Genomic DNA, 17,057 nt, shown 5'->3' on the forward strand with positions numbered 1-17,057 from the left:
TGCCGTACACGTACAGGTACTTAAAAATGGACCAGGAGCATAGTACAGAATGTTTCCAGAGTGACACATCAGAGACTGACAATCCAGGAGCCCTGCTACCCACAAGGGAAAACTTGCTAGCTAGAATACAGGGTGCAAGACATTTTATTTGGGGCTTTGGACACTGTTAGAAAAAAATTTTAACCTTTCAGTTAGGTGCAAATTACTATTTATATTTAAAAAGACAAAAATAAAGATTCTAGGTTTAGGGAGGAGAGGACTGAACCTGCCTCAACTGAATCTACCAGGTTGAGCTGAATCTCCAGGGGAGACCTTGCCTTGGAGGAGGTGGGAATGGAGGGTGAATTGGGAGGGAAGGCTGTGGGGTGGGAGGAGGGAGGACAGGGGAATCCGTGGCTGATATGTAAAATTAAATTAAAAAAATAAAGATTCTAGACTGGGATATGGTGTTCAGAAATGGAAGCAGGGGGCATTTTAGAAGAGATTCAAAGGTAACTCTGCATGGTATGGCTGCAAATGCAAGTAGCTAGGCAAAAAGGGAAGTTAAAAATGACAAGTTTTCAGTGCAGGAAAGGAATAGGCAGGTATGGACTGTAGACATCCAATGGTTGGTATTCTCAGTTCAAATTCTGAGCAATGAAGGCAGAATTATAAACCTTTTGTACTAACAAACACCATTCTTGGGATAAAAGCCTGCAATATTTAGAACTATTTTTCTTAATACGACTTTTCAGAGTCCTAGTACTTTTTCTTTCTACCAATAATTCGACACATTTTGTTTTTAATAGAAATGAAACTACAGCATAGCAAGGTGCTACTGCTTTTGTGGCTGGCAAACTGTGTGGGACAGCAAGCACAAAAGACTTTACCACCTTGTAATTACAGCTCGGATCTGACTTTTTTCTGCTCTCCTTGCCAGCATCCTCATCCTTCTGCCTCCTAAAGCTGTGACATGCATAGGAATGAGGTTCACCAGTCATCCTTACTTTATATCCTCATCGTTGGCAAAAATCACGACGGCCCTGGAGTTGGGGGTGTCCAAGAGCTGTTTGATAATTCTATCAAAGTCAATGGTCCTGTCTTTGCGCTCTTGGGGGATTCTCACGGACTGGGCAATGCAGAGCCCACCTGTTTAAGAAAAGAAAGCAGAGTGTCAATAAAGTCCCAACAGAGGTATTGAAAAAAAAAAAAAAAACAGGAAAGATAGTGGGGGGACAGTTGATACTGAGTCTATAGCACTTTCTTAGGTATGCCTTTGTTTCAGGAAGGCATAAGATACCATGCTTATTCTTGAACTATTTTTGCAAACTTCACTATTTTGCAAAGCACAGCCTCACTCTTTGTAATGCATATTGAAAACTAATACTTCCCAGGAAAGCTACTGGTATTAACTTTGAGGAAGTAGGTACAGGGTGACAGACAAAGTGTGTGGATGGAGGTCTTTACAATGTATGTCATGTGTTACGTTCATGTAATAGACACTGAAGCAACTAGTTTTCATATTTATGCCTGAGAGTTTTCTGAACTTGAATTCCCAGACAGTTCTTTTCTCCACCAACACATGGCTCTCCATTTTTAAAGATCAGCTCCAAAGAAATAAAATGAGAAGCAAAGGAACCAACAATAACACTGGCTATTACAAACAAAACTGTATAGATCACATATGCCTGGCCACACCGCTGAAAACCTGTTTGAAATATTCTGTGCTATCTTCCCAGAAATGAATATATTATAGTAACTGGTGTCCCCTGCTTTGTGTTAGGGAACAGGAGGATTAAATAGATTTTTTTACTCCACGTTTCTGAGAGTCTTCATGACCTCAATCGATTTTAATGAATGTCTGAAGGAGAAATGGGGGCAGGGGCACTTTACTGAACAATTGATGAATTTTATTTTATTCCAACTGTTGCTTAATCATCATTACTAGTTTATAGCATTTTACAAGATACACTTTTGGACAGGGGAGTGAAGAGAAAAGGAGAGAATATATTTGTAGAAAAAAATAATTATGAAGACCATCCCAGGGGTAGAACACTTAAGTGGGAATGAGAAAACCACCTAGATCTTCCTGTCATGCACTGGGAAGACATTTAAAAAATGGGCTTTCTTACACTTTGAACATGGGCATGAATGAGTATAAATAGGCTTCCACTACTCTGGAATAATCCTCTTGTATATTGTAAAGATTTGTCACTTGAATTGGTTTAATAAAAAGCTGACAGGGCAGTAGCTGGACAGAAAGTTAGGCAGGAAAACCAGACTAGGAGAATTCTGGGAAGAGGAAGGGTGGAGTCAAGAGTCACCAATCAGAATCAGAGGAAGCAATATGAGAATGTCATACTGAGAAAAGGTACCATGTCATATGGCTAAACATATATAAGAATTATGGGTTAATTTAAGTGTAAGAGCTAGTTAGTAATAAGCCTGAACTACCAGCCAAGGACTTATAAGTAATATTAAGCATCTGAGTAATTATTTGGGAACTGGACAGCCGGACAGAAACTTCTGTTTACATTCCACAAACACAGAAAAGCATAATCTCTGATCCCAAATTAAGACTCCACTGAACTTTAGTCTCAGTTGGTATTAGTGTTATGCTAAACCATTTTTCCAACTTCAGCTCTCAAGAAAATACCTGTAATACTCTTCAATATACATATGCCCTACAATGCTGTAATCAGGTTAATCAATCTAGCTGAAATTTCTAGAACCATACATACAACAAGAATAGATACTTATTTCAAGTACAACTGAAAGGTTCATTAACAGAAACCCTATCTTGGCCTTAAAGAAAAAGAAAATGAAAGCTCATAGAAATAACACAAAGTATAGTCTCAGATCTTAACAAAGTGAAAATCAATAACAAAAGTCATAGGAAGATCCAGATATTTAAAAATTCAAAATAAGACTTGTCCAATTACGCCTGAGTCAAATAGAAAGTGTCCAAAAAGGTAAATACTTTGAGAGGACTTAAAACTATAGTACATTGAAATTAATGGATAATAGCTAAAATAGTAGTTAGATGGAAAACATATTTATACTAGAAAGCAAGAAAGAATTAACATAGGCAAACTCTGCTCCTAAAGAGAGAACAGGTGAGTAAACACCAAGAAAGCAGAGATATGATTAAAAATTAAAGCAAAAATCAATAGATTTGAAATAGAGAAACAACAGAGAAAAATAGAGTAAAAATGCCATTATTGAAATGGTCATTAAAAATTGATAAATCTTGAGCTAGGATGACTAAGGAGGGAAATCACAAAGACAATATGAGGGATAAAATAGAAATAGCATTTTATTATTTATTAAGCAGTTGCAATGTTATTTATTAAGCAGTGCTGTTTACCATATGAGAGAAGCCATGAGGCACAACAAAACCCACCATAAGAGTTTATTAAGGGAAGGGAATAGAAGGGGTATGCATAGGCCTATGGAATGACTGTGCAAGGAAGAGAGGAAAGGAATAAGTAGAACCTGCTTTTATAGGTTCCCCACACACACACATGCACATATGGGCTTACATAGCTATGCAACTCATCCATGTAGATTGTGTGACCATGTTGCACACACATTACGTGATCATGCAGTGCACAGATTATGTAGGGTGTAAGGCCCTGGAATGACTAAGCATCTTGCCTGGCTACTGGACAGTGTACACAAGGTCATGTAGCTGGGGGAGTAGCTAGGAATTCTAACACATTATGCATTCTGTCCATGGATGTAATGAACTTTTGTACTTTTAAACTCAGAAACATCAAGGAAATAGAAGATTTCTTTGAAATAACACAAATTATAAAAGCGGAATGAAAAAATTAATCATCTGAATAATCCCAGATCATCTACATGATTCTATATAAATTATAAACAACAATTTGATGTTTTAGCAATACCTTCATGAGAGAAAGATATAGGCTCAAATGGTTTTATTAATGAATTCCAAAAAACCTGTAGAAAGCTATGAAGCCATCTACATAAGATTCTTCAAGAGCAAGTAGGTTAAGGTTTAACTCATTATATGAGGTCAGTATCATATAATGTTGCCAGAATCAGATGTTTTAAAGGACAAGAAGAGACCCTTATATGTAAGGTAGGTTGTGGATTCATGTGGATTGTTAGGTGGCCAGAGATGTCAGTCTGAGCTATCGGCACTATTTCAGGTGTCATTAAACTTCAATTCCCACCACAGGAAGCATCATGGAGCCATGCAGTAAAGAACAATGGGGTCACATGCTATCCTAATCTTAAGAAGAAAAAGCTAGCTATAAGCCTGGCTCCATGACATGAAGAATTTGATTCCTATCAGTGATAAGAAAAAAGAGAGAGAGAGAGAGAGAGAGAGAGAGAGAGAGAGAGAGAGAGAGAGAGAGAAAGAAAGAAAGAAAGAAAGAAAGAAAGAAAGAAAGAAAGAAAGAAAGAAAGAAAGAGAGAGAGAAAAGAAAAAAGCAGTGTTCCTAGGCAAAGCAGATACAATGGTAAGGCAAAAACTCCAAATGTTATCCATCACCAGGATATTTTGATTTTGCTTCTAAAGATCTGGCCAGTATGAATGCCTAAAACCAGCTTCTACCCTTAGACAGGAGATATCACAAGGTTTCAAACAGAACACAGATACTGTTTGGTCTTTCAGTCTTGCCCCATCACCATTCATGTGGTTTCAGGTTAAGTTCTGCCATCCAACTGTTTGCTGACGTCTCAATAAGTTTGTGCTAAAGTTTGAAGGCAAATGCCAAGATTAAGTACAGAAAGTGAAGCAAGATAAACTAATAGGCTAGGTCAGATTTCTCTCTGAGGTAAACATCTGAACTTGACTTCCTTCATTAAGGGTGGGGAGGGATAGGACTCCATTCAAGTAATTGATTCACCTCATGGTCTCTACAACCAAGAATAAACTGTTGTATCAGTTCAGTTAGATTCAGAGGTATAAAACTGAATTATGAAATTGCCTTTAATTGTAGGGCTAGAATTGACCATAAATTGTTCAAGTGGTTGATCAACCTTATTAGGTCAACTGGTATGGACTATGCTGCATGAATATTCTGATTTTCCTTAAATTTGAGTGTCAGAAAAATACTTTTAAATATCACAGCATTTGATCCTCTTTGTTAGATCAATGAATTGGGTATGAGGGAAGATAATGTATGTTTGTAGATATTTGAGTCCTCAACTTGTTGAAAGAAGAGTAAAACTGGAAAGAGTCAACAGTAACCAAGTTTTTTCTTAAGGGGTCTGCAGATCCTGTATTTCAGACTGGTTTCTTGAATGTACATAGAATTATTGTGGAGTCTAGTCTAAAACAAGTTAAAAATGCCACAGTTAAAAAAATAAGAAGTATCTAAATATTTTAAAGGAAAACACTCTTGAAACCTATCTTTTAAAACATTAACAGCCCAGGAGGTGGAGATGAGGAAATGAGGAGAAAGTTGGAGGGAGGCAGGAACTGGGGAGAGGATATGACAAAAATACATTTTATTTTTTTTTTTTTTTTTTTTTTTTTTTTTTTTTGGTTTTTCGAGACAGGGTTTCTCTGCGTAGCTTTGCGCCTTTCCTGGAGCTCACTTGGTAGCCCAGGCTGGCCTCGAACTCACAGAGATCCGCCTGGCTCTGCCTCCCGAGTGCTGGGATTAAAGGCGTGCGCCACCACCGCCCGGCCAAAAATACATTTTATACATGTATGAATTTTTCAAAGAATAAAAAGAGTACTTAAAACACTAATATAACACAGCAATACAAGAATTATTATGTGGTAGCTAATAAGTGGCTATGGAATATGGAATGGTAGGTTTAGGGTGAGAGATGCATCTGTTCCTTCTGAACAATATACCATGGTAGCTAACCTTTAACCCATACAACCTTGTACCCACAGTATAGAAGGATCCCTGCCAGCAGTGACAATGAGCTTCACTGTATTATGAATGTGTAAGGAACCTGACAACATGGCAATGACCTATGACACTCTGAATAGCAGTGTTTTAATTGGAAATGCTGTGACTAAGAATTGCATTGAAAATTGTATTATGATTTGTAAATGTCCTCTTTATTGCAATGCATTTTTTCAATCTGAAGCTGCTTTCTATACTTGGCTTGGAAAATTAAGATAAACTAAATAACGGTAGTCATGTCCCTAGTTGCTAACTAGGAAATTATTTTGTTCTTCTCAGTGATTTCACTTTGCTCATGGAAAGGTCATCTATGTCAACTCCCGTGTTTATTTGATATTCACATAGCATTTTCATTCATTTATTAACTTTTACACACTTCTTACTTCTGTGTAGGATAACTGCACCAAAGCAAAAGGGTTAGGAGTCATGATCCTTGCCATGTCACATTATAGTTTGTGGCCTTAAGAAATTCATATTTTGGGGAGAGAGAGACAGGAAGGAAGAGCAAGCTGTATTCATGTTAGTGTATACACACACACATGCTAGTGTACTATAGAGCGTCTAAATGCAATCATAAATTAGAACAATATACTTAGCTAGCATCCAGTTGTTGGTTTGGAGAAACCTTTCAACAGAGTAAACAATGTGTTCCTTGAAAAATGGATAACTCTATTACTACAATCAGAAACACCCAATATTTAGCCTGGTCACCACCCTTCAGTATAAAGAAGCAAGAAGTGCATAAAAAATTAATGAATGTGTGAAAATGAAAATGCTAGGTGAGTATTAAATGGACAAGGGAGTTAACATGGATAAGCTTCCCATGAACAAAATGAAATCACTGGGAAGAACAAAATAAATGATGATACCATTGAACCATTATTCAGTGAACCAAATGCCCTCACTTTCATGTGGATATAAGTGCCAGATTGAGTAAATGACTGTACAAAAATGAATGAAACCTCTTTACAGAACAATTCCAAATAGAAAGCACAGAGGAAACACAGGAAAGACACTGCCATTAGTGGAACATTTTAATAGTGACTGTTGCCTTTGGGTCACAATGATGAGTACTGCAGTCTATGTAAGAAACTTTATGATAAATTGAACATTTATGTCCCCTAAAAGCATTTACCCCCCAAATGCATATTAACTACCTGGGTGACTATAACATATTCCTTTAACATCTTTGATAATCTTTGAGCAGGTGTGTGGTGGTAATCTAATTGTACTGAAATATTATTTTGATTGTATGTTAATAAATAAAGTTGTCTGGGGGTCAGAGCTATTAGAGCCATAGCAAGAGTGTGGCGGTGGTGGCACACGCCTTTAATCCCATAAGATCTCTGTGTGTTCAGGGTCAGAGCTATTAGAGCCATAGCAAGAGTGTGGCGGTGGTGGCACACGCCTTTAATGCCATAAGATCTCTGTGTGTTCAGGGATACAGTCAGCATTAGAGACATATACCTTTAAGACCTAGGGGGCTGTACATTCAGACAGTGACGAGGCAGTCATGTGTTTGGGTTTACAACCAATGAGAAGGCAGAACAACATACTTTAAAAGAACGAACCGACAGGAAGTAGGTCTCTTTTCGAGAAGCTGGGACAGCAGGAGGAAGGGTGAGATTTTAGCTCTGAGCTCTGACCTCTCGGCTTTCTCTTTTACATTGTTTCTGTGTTTCTTATTAAATAAGACGGTTGGTTACATCTACACAGGTGGGTATAAATTCTTCTAGGTCCTTGAATGCAGGTGCTATGGCTTGTATGTGTCTGTTCAAATTTCTTATGTTGGAACCTGATGCCCAATGCCACACCATTCAGTTCCCAGGTGATACTGATGATGCTGGTCTGGAAACTACACTGGATGAACCTGCTGCAAGCAACATGGAAGTAGATGCTGAGAAATACTCCTTTGTGTACCACCACAGGAGTTATAGCTAGCTCTGGGAGGTGGTAGTGATGTTGTATACTGATATTCCAGCCCAAAGAATCTCTGAAGATGGTGGCCTGGGGAGAAGGAAAGGGATGGATCATTATGCTTTGTTATAAAGTGCACAATGGTGCAGAGAAAGAACAATGGAGAAGGTGTCTGTGGGTAGTGGTCAACCCTATCTCAATGCTGTAATTCCTCCATGTCTGCAGGCATTATGCAGAGGCAGGGAATGAAATGGTCTGTAAAGTGTCCTGGGGCTGCTGGGGAGAAGTCATGGCTACTTTACCACCTTCTCTGCAGGAGAAAGGGAAGCATTTGGATGGAAAGCTGGCTTCCCATCACGATTCAATTACAGCTGAATGATTAAGCAAATGAGAGCAAACTCCATTTGGCTATTCGATTAGTGGAGGGGCGGTCCACACTCTCAGTTGCTGCTTATGGAGTACACAGTGGGGCAATTGATAAGTAGGGTTTCATGACTACAGAATGGAGATGATCACCCCCTTTTAACTGAGAACTGCTCACAGGTGAGCCTAATCAAATACCTTAACAGAACAGAAATATGGTCTATTTTCATGGTAATGGGGATGAGCAAGTACATAAAGCTAAAACTTGAGCAAAGAAAGAAGATTGGAACATGAAGGAAGAGAGGTGAGCATGCTGTTTTCATCTGCTCTTGGAAGGCATCCCTTTTGCCTGCTGGAAGGAAAATCACCTCATTTGCATCAGATCCATAGAAAAAGGCTTAAAAACTCTCTTAGGCTGTAGGCAGATGACTTCAACACAAGCATTCAGATGAAATGTGTTATGTCCGAGATATGCCAACCTGAGGGGGGAAATCTGTGTCCTGGGGGGGTCTACCAACAAAGAGGGGATCTGGAATGTCGCCTCCAATATACTCTTGATGTTCAGTTTCAGCTGGACTATTTTTCCATAATGATGACTCAGCACATATGATCATACTTTCACCCCCACACTGGTGTCCTACTGAATGCTATCCCCCCCCTCCTTTTTGGTTTTGCTTACAGCTAAGTCTCTCCCATGGGACTCATTTTGCCTATTGTGTATAATGTTACTACTGCACAATGCAAGCCACATTTGAAGAAATAGTTGTTCAGCAGCTGGAGCTTAGGAATCTAATTTTTAAAAATTACTTTTTTTTATTTTATATACATGCTTGCAAGCATAGTGTTTGTATGTGCATAATGTGTATGTAGGTGCCATGGAGGCAGGAAAAAGGGCATCAGATCCCTTTGATCTGGAGTTACACGTGGTTGTAAACTGTCTTTTTTGGGTTCTGGAAACTTAACATGGGTCTACTACAATAGCAATATGTGGGCTGCAGAGATGGTTCAGCCATTAAAAGTACTTTTTGATATTGCAGAGGACCTATTTTCAGTCCCCAGAACTCAACAGCAGCTCACAGTTGTCTGTAACACCACTTCTAGAGGATATGACACTCTCTTCTGGCCTTCATGGATACTACATGCACATGGTGCAGAGATATGCATATAGGAAATGCACCCATGCATGTTAAAAGCCATGAACAATAAATTTTAAAGAGCATCAAGTTCTGTTAACTGCTTAGCCAAATCTCTAGCCCCAAGAATCTAACTTTTGAAAAGTATTTCCTTTACCTAGCCAACTTTTTAACCAATAAACATTGTAATTTCTCAGTGCTATGAGATGGAATGTCCACAAACAGTAGAATTGAGCAGCATCATTATAAAAATTACAATTGAAAAGTCATGTCACTGGGGCTAGAGAGATGATTTGGTATTTAATAGCTCTGGCTGCTCTTCCTGAGGACCTGGATTCAATTCCTAGCATCTATATGGTCTACAATTGTCTTTAACTCCAGTCTCAGGCTATCTTCTGCCCTCTTCTGGTTGTCACAGGCACTGCATACATGTGGTAAACAGACACACATTCAAGAAAAATATTCGTTATTTGTAAAATGAAAATGAATAAAAGTTAAAGAGAAACAATTTAAAAATAGTCATGTCACTGACAGGACAACTCCATTCTTGCTACCTCAGCTTTGAATGGGAGGGCAATTTTCAGTGGCTTGAGGAGACAAGCTACTGAGATAATAAAGAGAATCTCACTTGGAAATCAATCTTTTCTTCATTTGGAGCTGAAAGCTGGTAGGTTTTGTCCTTCTCTGGTAGGGAGCAATCTGTAACAGCAAGAGACATAAGGAGCCAAAGCACAGACTTCTTCCAATAAACCCTGTTGCTCTCCTAACTGATTATAGATTCTCTTCCATCTAAAAGCAGAAGAGGAAACAATTTACAGTCAGCAGCTCAGTGTAGGCAGAGCCTTTCCTAGTGATGAGGCCTATTACTTAGCTATGCCAATTCAATTTAGCAAACACTGAACTGATGCAGCGAAAGATTTGTAGGTTTTTTCTTTGTTTGTTTTAACAATCCTACAAATATGTTAGTAAAAGGATTATCTGATTAACCAGGGAACTCAGATCAGGGCAAATGAAGATCATCATTGATCTGAATTGAGAGACTGGGTGATAATTTTCAAAATCAGATGTCATTCCATATGACTTTTGTTTCTTAATATATTCAATACCATCCTTCCCTCCTATTAAGCAGAGGTGTTTTGAAATTAAGTGCCTCTTTAGATTGCAGGCTAGTATTAGGATTTTCATCTTTCAATGATTCATGATAAATGACCATATATTGTCTTACCCTCATATATGGTATATCACATATGGAGAGGAAGATAATTGAATATAAGGACATGATATATCTGTTTTCTCATAATTCAAATATTCAGTTATTGGAAGTATATTCCTTAAGACTCAGGAAGTAGGTGGGGCTTATCTAACTCTGAAAGTGAAGAAAACATACAAATCCCAGAATATCATGAAACCTAGAAGGTTCACCAGGGCACTTCCTGAAGTTATATAAGCAGTAACATTTTCTAGGAAAATGATGCTCTCAGATCTACTGGTCTGCTTGAAAGTTGTGGAGGGAGCTACAGAGATGTACCTTTCCTGAACTGTCACCCAGCTAGGGTAGACTTTTCTTTCAGGGATCCATGCTCCTATAGTTAATCCCTCATTCATACTTCTGTAACTAAGTCAATAAACTCATTGGCTCACTAGCTCAACTTTGGGTGTAATCATTTATCTGGTCTGGCGTCAGTGTCACATCTGGATAAACAGATATTTCTTCCTGTTTCCTCAGCAAAGTCCTACACAGATGGGTTAAAAGTGGACACAGCATCTAGTTAGAGAAATCAAAGACTGTATAGAAGAGGTCATCTAAGGATGATAGTTTACATCGGTGGAGACTAAGAACTGGAGAGGGAAAGGCCCAAGTTCATTGTGGAAATGATTGTCTAGCTGCCATTTTCCCTGAAGTTTTGCCAAAAGGTCTATGTTTTCCATAAGAGTGGTGAGGTTTGCATCTCCAAGCAATAGCTTACCTCTGGTCACAACAAAGGTATCAGCTCAGTTTATCTTCCAGCCTCATTCTGAGTAGGAATGACTACATGTCACTTAAAGGACAAATTTGCAGGTAATACTTCAGTGGGAGGAGGGAGTTTTTTTTTTTTTTTTTTTTTTTTTTTTTTGTCTTTTGAAGTGGGAGAGTGGTGGAAAGCAAACCTGTCAGGGCCTTTCCTCCAGCCATGGCTACATTTTGATTTATGGAGTCATTACTATGTTCTTGGCATCTTGGCACCATCAAGCCATAAATGAAAGTATGAATGCCAACCCAACACCTATTAGACTGATAAGCCAGAAAAAAAGTCAAGAGAACCAAAGACTTTAATAAGTCATCACTTAGACAAAGAAACAGGGCCAGGTGCTCCCCACTTCCTGATATGGGAACGAATGGGGCACTTTGTTATGTAAACTGTCCTTAGTCGGTTTTCTGTGCTTAATAAATAAACAAAGTCAGAAGTGATCTTTGGCTTCAGTGACTTCTTTTCTGAATACAAAAGGACAGAAAATCCTTGACTGTGAAAAATTTCAAGTAGATCATAAAGAAAAAGAGACACCTGGGGAATCATGTACTACAACGAAGACCAGAAGAAGTGAAAGCAAAGTCACCTCCATGGGTTTGGGAACAAGATCGTTAGATAATAACAGAACAGACAGAGGAGGAAAAGACATGGAGGAAATAGAAACAATATTAGGAAATAAAGAATTGGCATCTGAAACATATTTTTGGGGACATCTGACTGGGTTACTGATTATTCTTAGACATGAACTCTGAATAATCTTTGAAAAACCTGTTTCCCATTCTAGATTTCAGAGAGGAAGGAAAGAATGAAACAATAACAACTGCATTGGCCAAGAATATTCTCAACCCCAGAGCACAGGGAACATTCCACACAACATGGAAAGATAGGTCTGATGGCAGTGAAGCCAAATAAAGACCAGTGGTACTAAATTTGTATAATCAGGGTTGAACTGCATAAAACTTCATATGGCAAATCTACGAGAAACTTCCAGTTGGTGTGCCAGGGAAACACACACTTCACATTCAAAGCACTATTTTTACATGTTAGTAACAAGTGAGCCCACATCTTTCAGCCAAGAAACATTGGAAAGTAAGCCCTCATCAAAGACGCTAAGGAAGTTCAGTGTCACTCTTTGGTCTGACAAGCACCTGCAGCAAAGTTTGGGATGTGGAGGTTTGAAGCAATGACAGTAGTTGGGGCAATAGACTGAGCAACCAAAGTGTCTGCAGGTCTTGTAGGGAGCTCCAGCAGAGAGGCACCTTTCCTGAGTTGTCACCCAGGCTGGGGTCAGGCAACTTCCTTTTAAGTCATTCATCTCAGAGGAAGTTATAGGGCTTTCTCCTGTGCTTTCTGATGTTGTGCTGTGAGTCACTTCTCTTGCCTCTTTGTATCCACATTTTCCCTACTGAATCATCCATTCCTTCAAAACACATTTATTAAACAACTGCTATGTTTCCATACACTGTGTTTCTGGCTATGTAGCAATCAACATGAAAGAAAGACTTCCCACTCACTTACACGGTGATATGTACTAACAGGGCAACTCTCCTTTTTAAATATTTTCTTTCAAGATAGTGATGTCCTATACAATTTCTGTGAGCTAGTTTACAACTGCAATCCCAGCACAGAACATCTCATCCTCAAGAACAGCTGGTATCCTCACAGGTCATGAGTGGGTTAATGAAGAATGTGCTCTCATTTAGGAAGCCTTGGGAAGGCAAGCTGTTCCTTTCCTTGAGCAAGAAATAAGAAATTGGCTTATTTTTCACAGCCACTGGTCTTTCCTTTGACCAGATTATTCTCACCAGTCAAAACCAATTGGCATTTGTCTCAAGGAAGCTCCTCTGCAAAGATGTCTTTGTGTCCCAGGACAATCAGAAAGGGATTAATTTCTGAAGTTCAGGCTTGGCTGGAATTTCCAAAGTACTGTTTCCTTTCAGTCAGTTCTCGTGTGTGTGTGTGTGTGTGTGTGTGTGTGTGTGTGTGTGTGTGTGTGTGTGTGTGTGTGTATGTGTGTGTGTGTGTGTGTACCATTATATTATATTTCTAATTTCACGATAGAATTTTATATTTGTGAATTTCCAGTAATGTACATGTATATTTATTCTAGTACTGTAGTATTGTTGCAGGCCCTATAGAAGAACCTATTTATGTTGCTTTTCTAGATGGCCACATTGTCAAAAAATCTGCTGAATATTTATGTTTATAGCCATAGAGTTTAGATCCATAGATTTGTGCTGCTTTTAACCTTGGTCAAAGAAGATTCTTATCACCATGAGGTTAATTAGAGACACATTACTGTTCAAAGTGCAGAGAGTGAGGGTTGTGGGTGCTCAGCTGTAGATGAGCTGTCATTCTCATATTGCCTAACCTCCCTCAAGGTTAGGGGAAAATTAATGACACCAGTATTCTGACCATTCTTCTTTGGTTCTCTATGTTCACTCTCTACTGTAACAACTCACCTTCCTCTATAACAACTTTTCATTGAGTCCAAAAGTTTTTCACAACTTTATTTGAATTTATATTGCTTGTTTTGTGGTATGGGTTTTGAAACCGGGGCTAGCAGCATACCAAACACACCTTCCACCGCTGAATTAATGCCTCAGCCCTGTCTGTATTTTTGCTCAAACACTATGATGTACATCAAGCACTGGACAGAAGTGCAGACACTCATCTTCCTTGTAGATGGGTGACTGGACCTTAGAAATGAAGCAATTTTCTTCAATCCTTCATATCCAGAGGTAGTTCTAATACAAAACCGAGAAATTTTCATCTTCTGCCCCGAGAAACTGACTTGGAAGCTCTAGTGAGATTTCCTTCATCTTCTGCACCTCTCTTTCCTCTATCACATCTTGTCTTCATTCTTGTACTCATCAATAAAATATAATGTGTGCAATACTTGCAGTTCCTGTACAGCCTTTTAGGCTACCAAACTCTTCTGAATAGAGAACTGTGGTGATATATTGTGTACCTGAATATATTGTGTACCCTAATAAATTTATCTGGGGATCAGAAGACAGAGCTAGCCACTAGATTAGACATAGAGGCATGAAAGTGGTGACACACACCCTTAATCCTATCACTTGGGAGGCAGAGATCTGTCTGGATCTCTGTGTGTTCAAGGCCACACTGGGAACAGAGCCAGGAGTGGTGGCACATGCCTTTAATCCCAGTACTAGAAATCTCATGACTTTGCTCCCAAGTATTTGGGAAGCACACGTGCCTTTAATCCCAGGAATCCTAGAAAATTTAATCCCAGGAAAGAAGGAAGATGGCAGGGCACAGAAAGGTGTATAAGACAAGATTGGCTGTGGCTTGTTCCATTTCTCTGATCTTTCAGCTTTCACCCCAATGTCTGGCTCTAGGTTTTCAATTAATAAGACTATTTAGCAATTTATGTTACAGAGAACTTTTTTTGGTAACTCTTTCATAACAACCCATTTTTCTATGGTTATTCTGAGGCAGGTATATTATGTCAACCCCTTAAATATTTTCCTATGCATGTCTTCCTAGAAGGGAAATAGAAAGTTCACAATCTTTTCAGTGGCAAATAAGAAACAATTTATACTCATAGCTTTTAGTTTGTTGTATGAGGTTGATGAAATGTCTCATCACTTGAATTAAATTCTATACAGAAATATGTAAAGTATTACACACATACAGTTATGGCAATGGTATGAGTATGTTTGTTCAAAGTAAAAATTAGAAAGACAATGTAAATAATTGTCATTGAACTAGTGATCTCTGCATGCTTTGAGATAAATTAAATTGATCCTTAAGGATTCTGTCTTTTCTGAACCCTTTGCTGCAAATCTCTTTTTTACTTATTGTTTCTGCTATGATCTATCCTTACTGCAGCAAACTATTGCTACAGTTAAGACTTAACAGACTACACATATCAAAAAGAGCCATCTTCAGAGGATTTGAACATTTATCATTGTTAAAGAAATATCACTCTTTATCAGTGTGAATGTCTCAAACCAAAGAAGTGGAAACAGATGAATTTTGCCTCCAATGGCTTTAGAAATGTATCATCTTCCCCATTGTCACAGAGCTAAGAGAGAGTGCTTCCCTTCCCCAGGAAAGCATGCATTATTTAAAGCCCCTGCCAGCTCATGCTTCTCTAAGCACAAAGGAGGCCTTTTAGCATCATACTCATCCTCTTTGGACCCAAAATCATGCATAAATGCTTCCAAAGTGTAATGGGTAATTTTAATTGTCACCTTGATGAAACGTAGAACAATCTTGAAAACAAACCTTTTGACGCATCCATGAGGGAGTTTCTAATTTGGCTAATTGAGGTAGGAAGGCTACCCTAATTGTGGGTGGTACCATTCCTCTGGCTAGGGATCAAGGATTGAGTAGATGTAGAAAGCCATCTGAGTACCAATACTCATCTCTCTCTGATTCTCAACAGCTGATGCAATGCAAACAGGGGCCATATGTTCTTACTGTCATGACCTCCCAAAACTGTAGTCAAAAAGAAACTCGCCCTTCTCTTAAGTTGCTTTTTGTTGTAGGTTTGGTCATAGCAGGGAGAAAAGCCCTGAATATACCGAGTTTCAGAAGATTCACAGAACTGTTTACAGTATAATACTGAGTTCATTGAGTATTCAAGAGTATTAGAAAAGATATTTCAGGGTCATAAACCTGGTGTAAGGGAAACTCCTAGGAATCTGCAAGGATAACCCCAGCAAAGGTTCCTAGCAATGGTGGATGCATAGCCTGAACTGGCTATCTCTTGGGGCTATCCAGGACTTCCAGTGGAGGGATTGGGGCACCTGCCCAGCCACACAACTTTGACCTACAGTCTGTTCTGCCCTGCCTATGGGATGTGTGGCACAGCCATATCTAAATGGAATTGCGGAAGTCATAAAGCCAGCACAGCTGCTTCACAAAGATGCAGCAGAGCTGAGCCACATGATGGCTGCCATGCCACCATTGGTTTTTATCTCAACCTGTTGCGTACTTGAGACACTTTTAATATTTATACAATTTCTTATGAATCATTTATGCCTTCTCTGTGGTGATATTGTATTCCCCAAAATATTTTGCACCCTTATAAACTTATTTGGGGTCAGAGAACAGAACAGCCACTAGATACAGAGGCCAGAAAATGGTGACACACACACCTTTAATCCTATCACTTGGTAGGCAGAGATCCATCTGGATCTCTGTGAATTCAAGGCCACACTGGAAACAGCCGGGAATGGTAACTCATGCCTTTAATCCCAGGAAGTGATGGCAGAAAGGTATATAAGGCATGAGGACCAGGAACTAGAGGTTGATTAAGCTTTTAGGCTTTTAGCAGCAGTTCAGCTGCAATCCATTTGGATGAGAACTCAGAGGCTTTCAGTCTGAGGAAACAGGATCAGCTGAGGAATTTGCGAGGTGAGGAAGCTGTGACTTGTTCTGCTTCTCTGATCTTCCAGCATTCACCCCAATACCTGGCTCCAGGTTTGTTTTTATTAATAAGACCTTTTAAGATTCACGTTACACTTCTCCCAGGAATGCTGGGTGATATCCTTATCTACTTGGAGGTTGTGACACATAAAGAAGCCAGAGGTCTTCTCATGAGGCTATGAGACATTCTTGAAATACTTGTCTCTGTACTTACACAGGAATAAGATATTCAAAACAAAGTAAACTTAAAAATGTCAACAAAATTTGGTGGGCTAGAAGAGTTGGCCGCAGTTCAGATTATAAGCCTCTTCCCACTGTACACTCAATTAAATGGCATACAACTCTGCCCAACA

At 39.0% G+C, this 17,057-nt stretch overlaps 1 protein-coding gene across 1 annotated transcript in view; it reads right to left on the bottom strand.

The window, feature by feature from the left end:
* LOC114689663 (metabotropic glutamate receptor 7) overlaps window positions 1-17,057 on the bottom strand; it is a 468,962-nt gene that overhangs the window by 6,823 nt on the left and 445,082 nt on the right. The window contains exon 3 of the mRNA XM_037198953.1: window positions 987-1,128. Coding sequence (XP_037054848.1) covers window positions 987-1,128 — 142 coding nt within the window. The remainder of the gene's footprint in view (window positions 1-986; window positions 1,129-17,057) is intronic.

The sequence above is a fragment of the Peromyscus leucopus genome, chromosome X, assembly GCF_004664715.2.
Source record: "Peromyscus leucopus breed LL Stock chromosome X, UCI_PerLeu_2.1, whole genome shotgun sequence".
In the NCBI taxonomy this organism is placed as follows: domain Eukaryota; kingdom Metazoa; phylum Chordata; class Mammalia; order Rodentia; family Cricetidae; genus Peromyscus; species Peromyscus leucopus.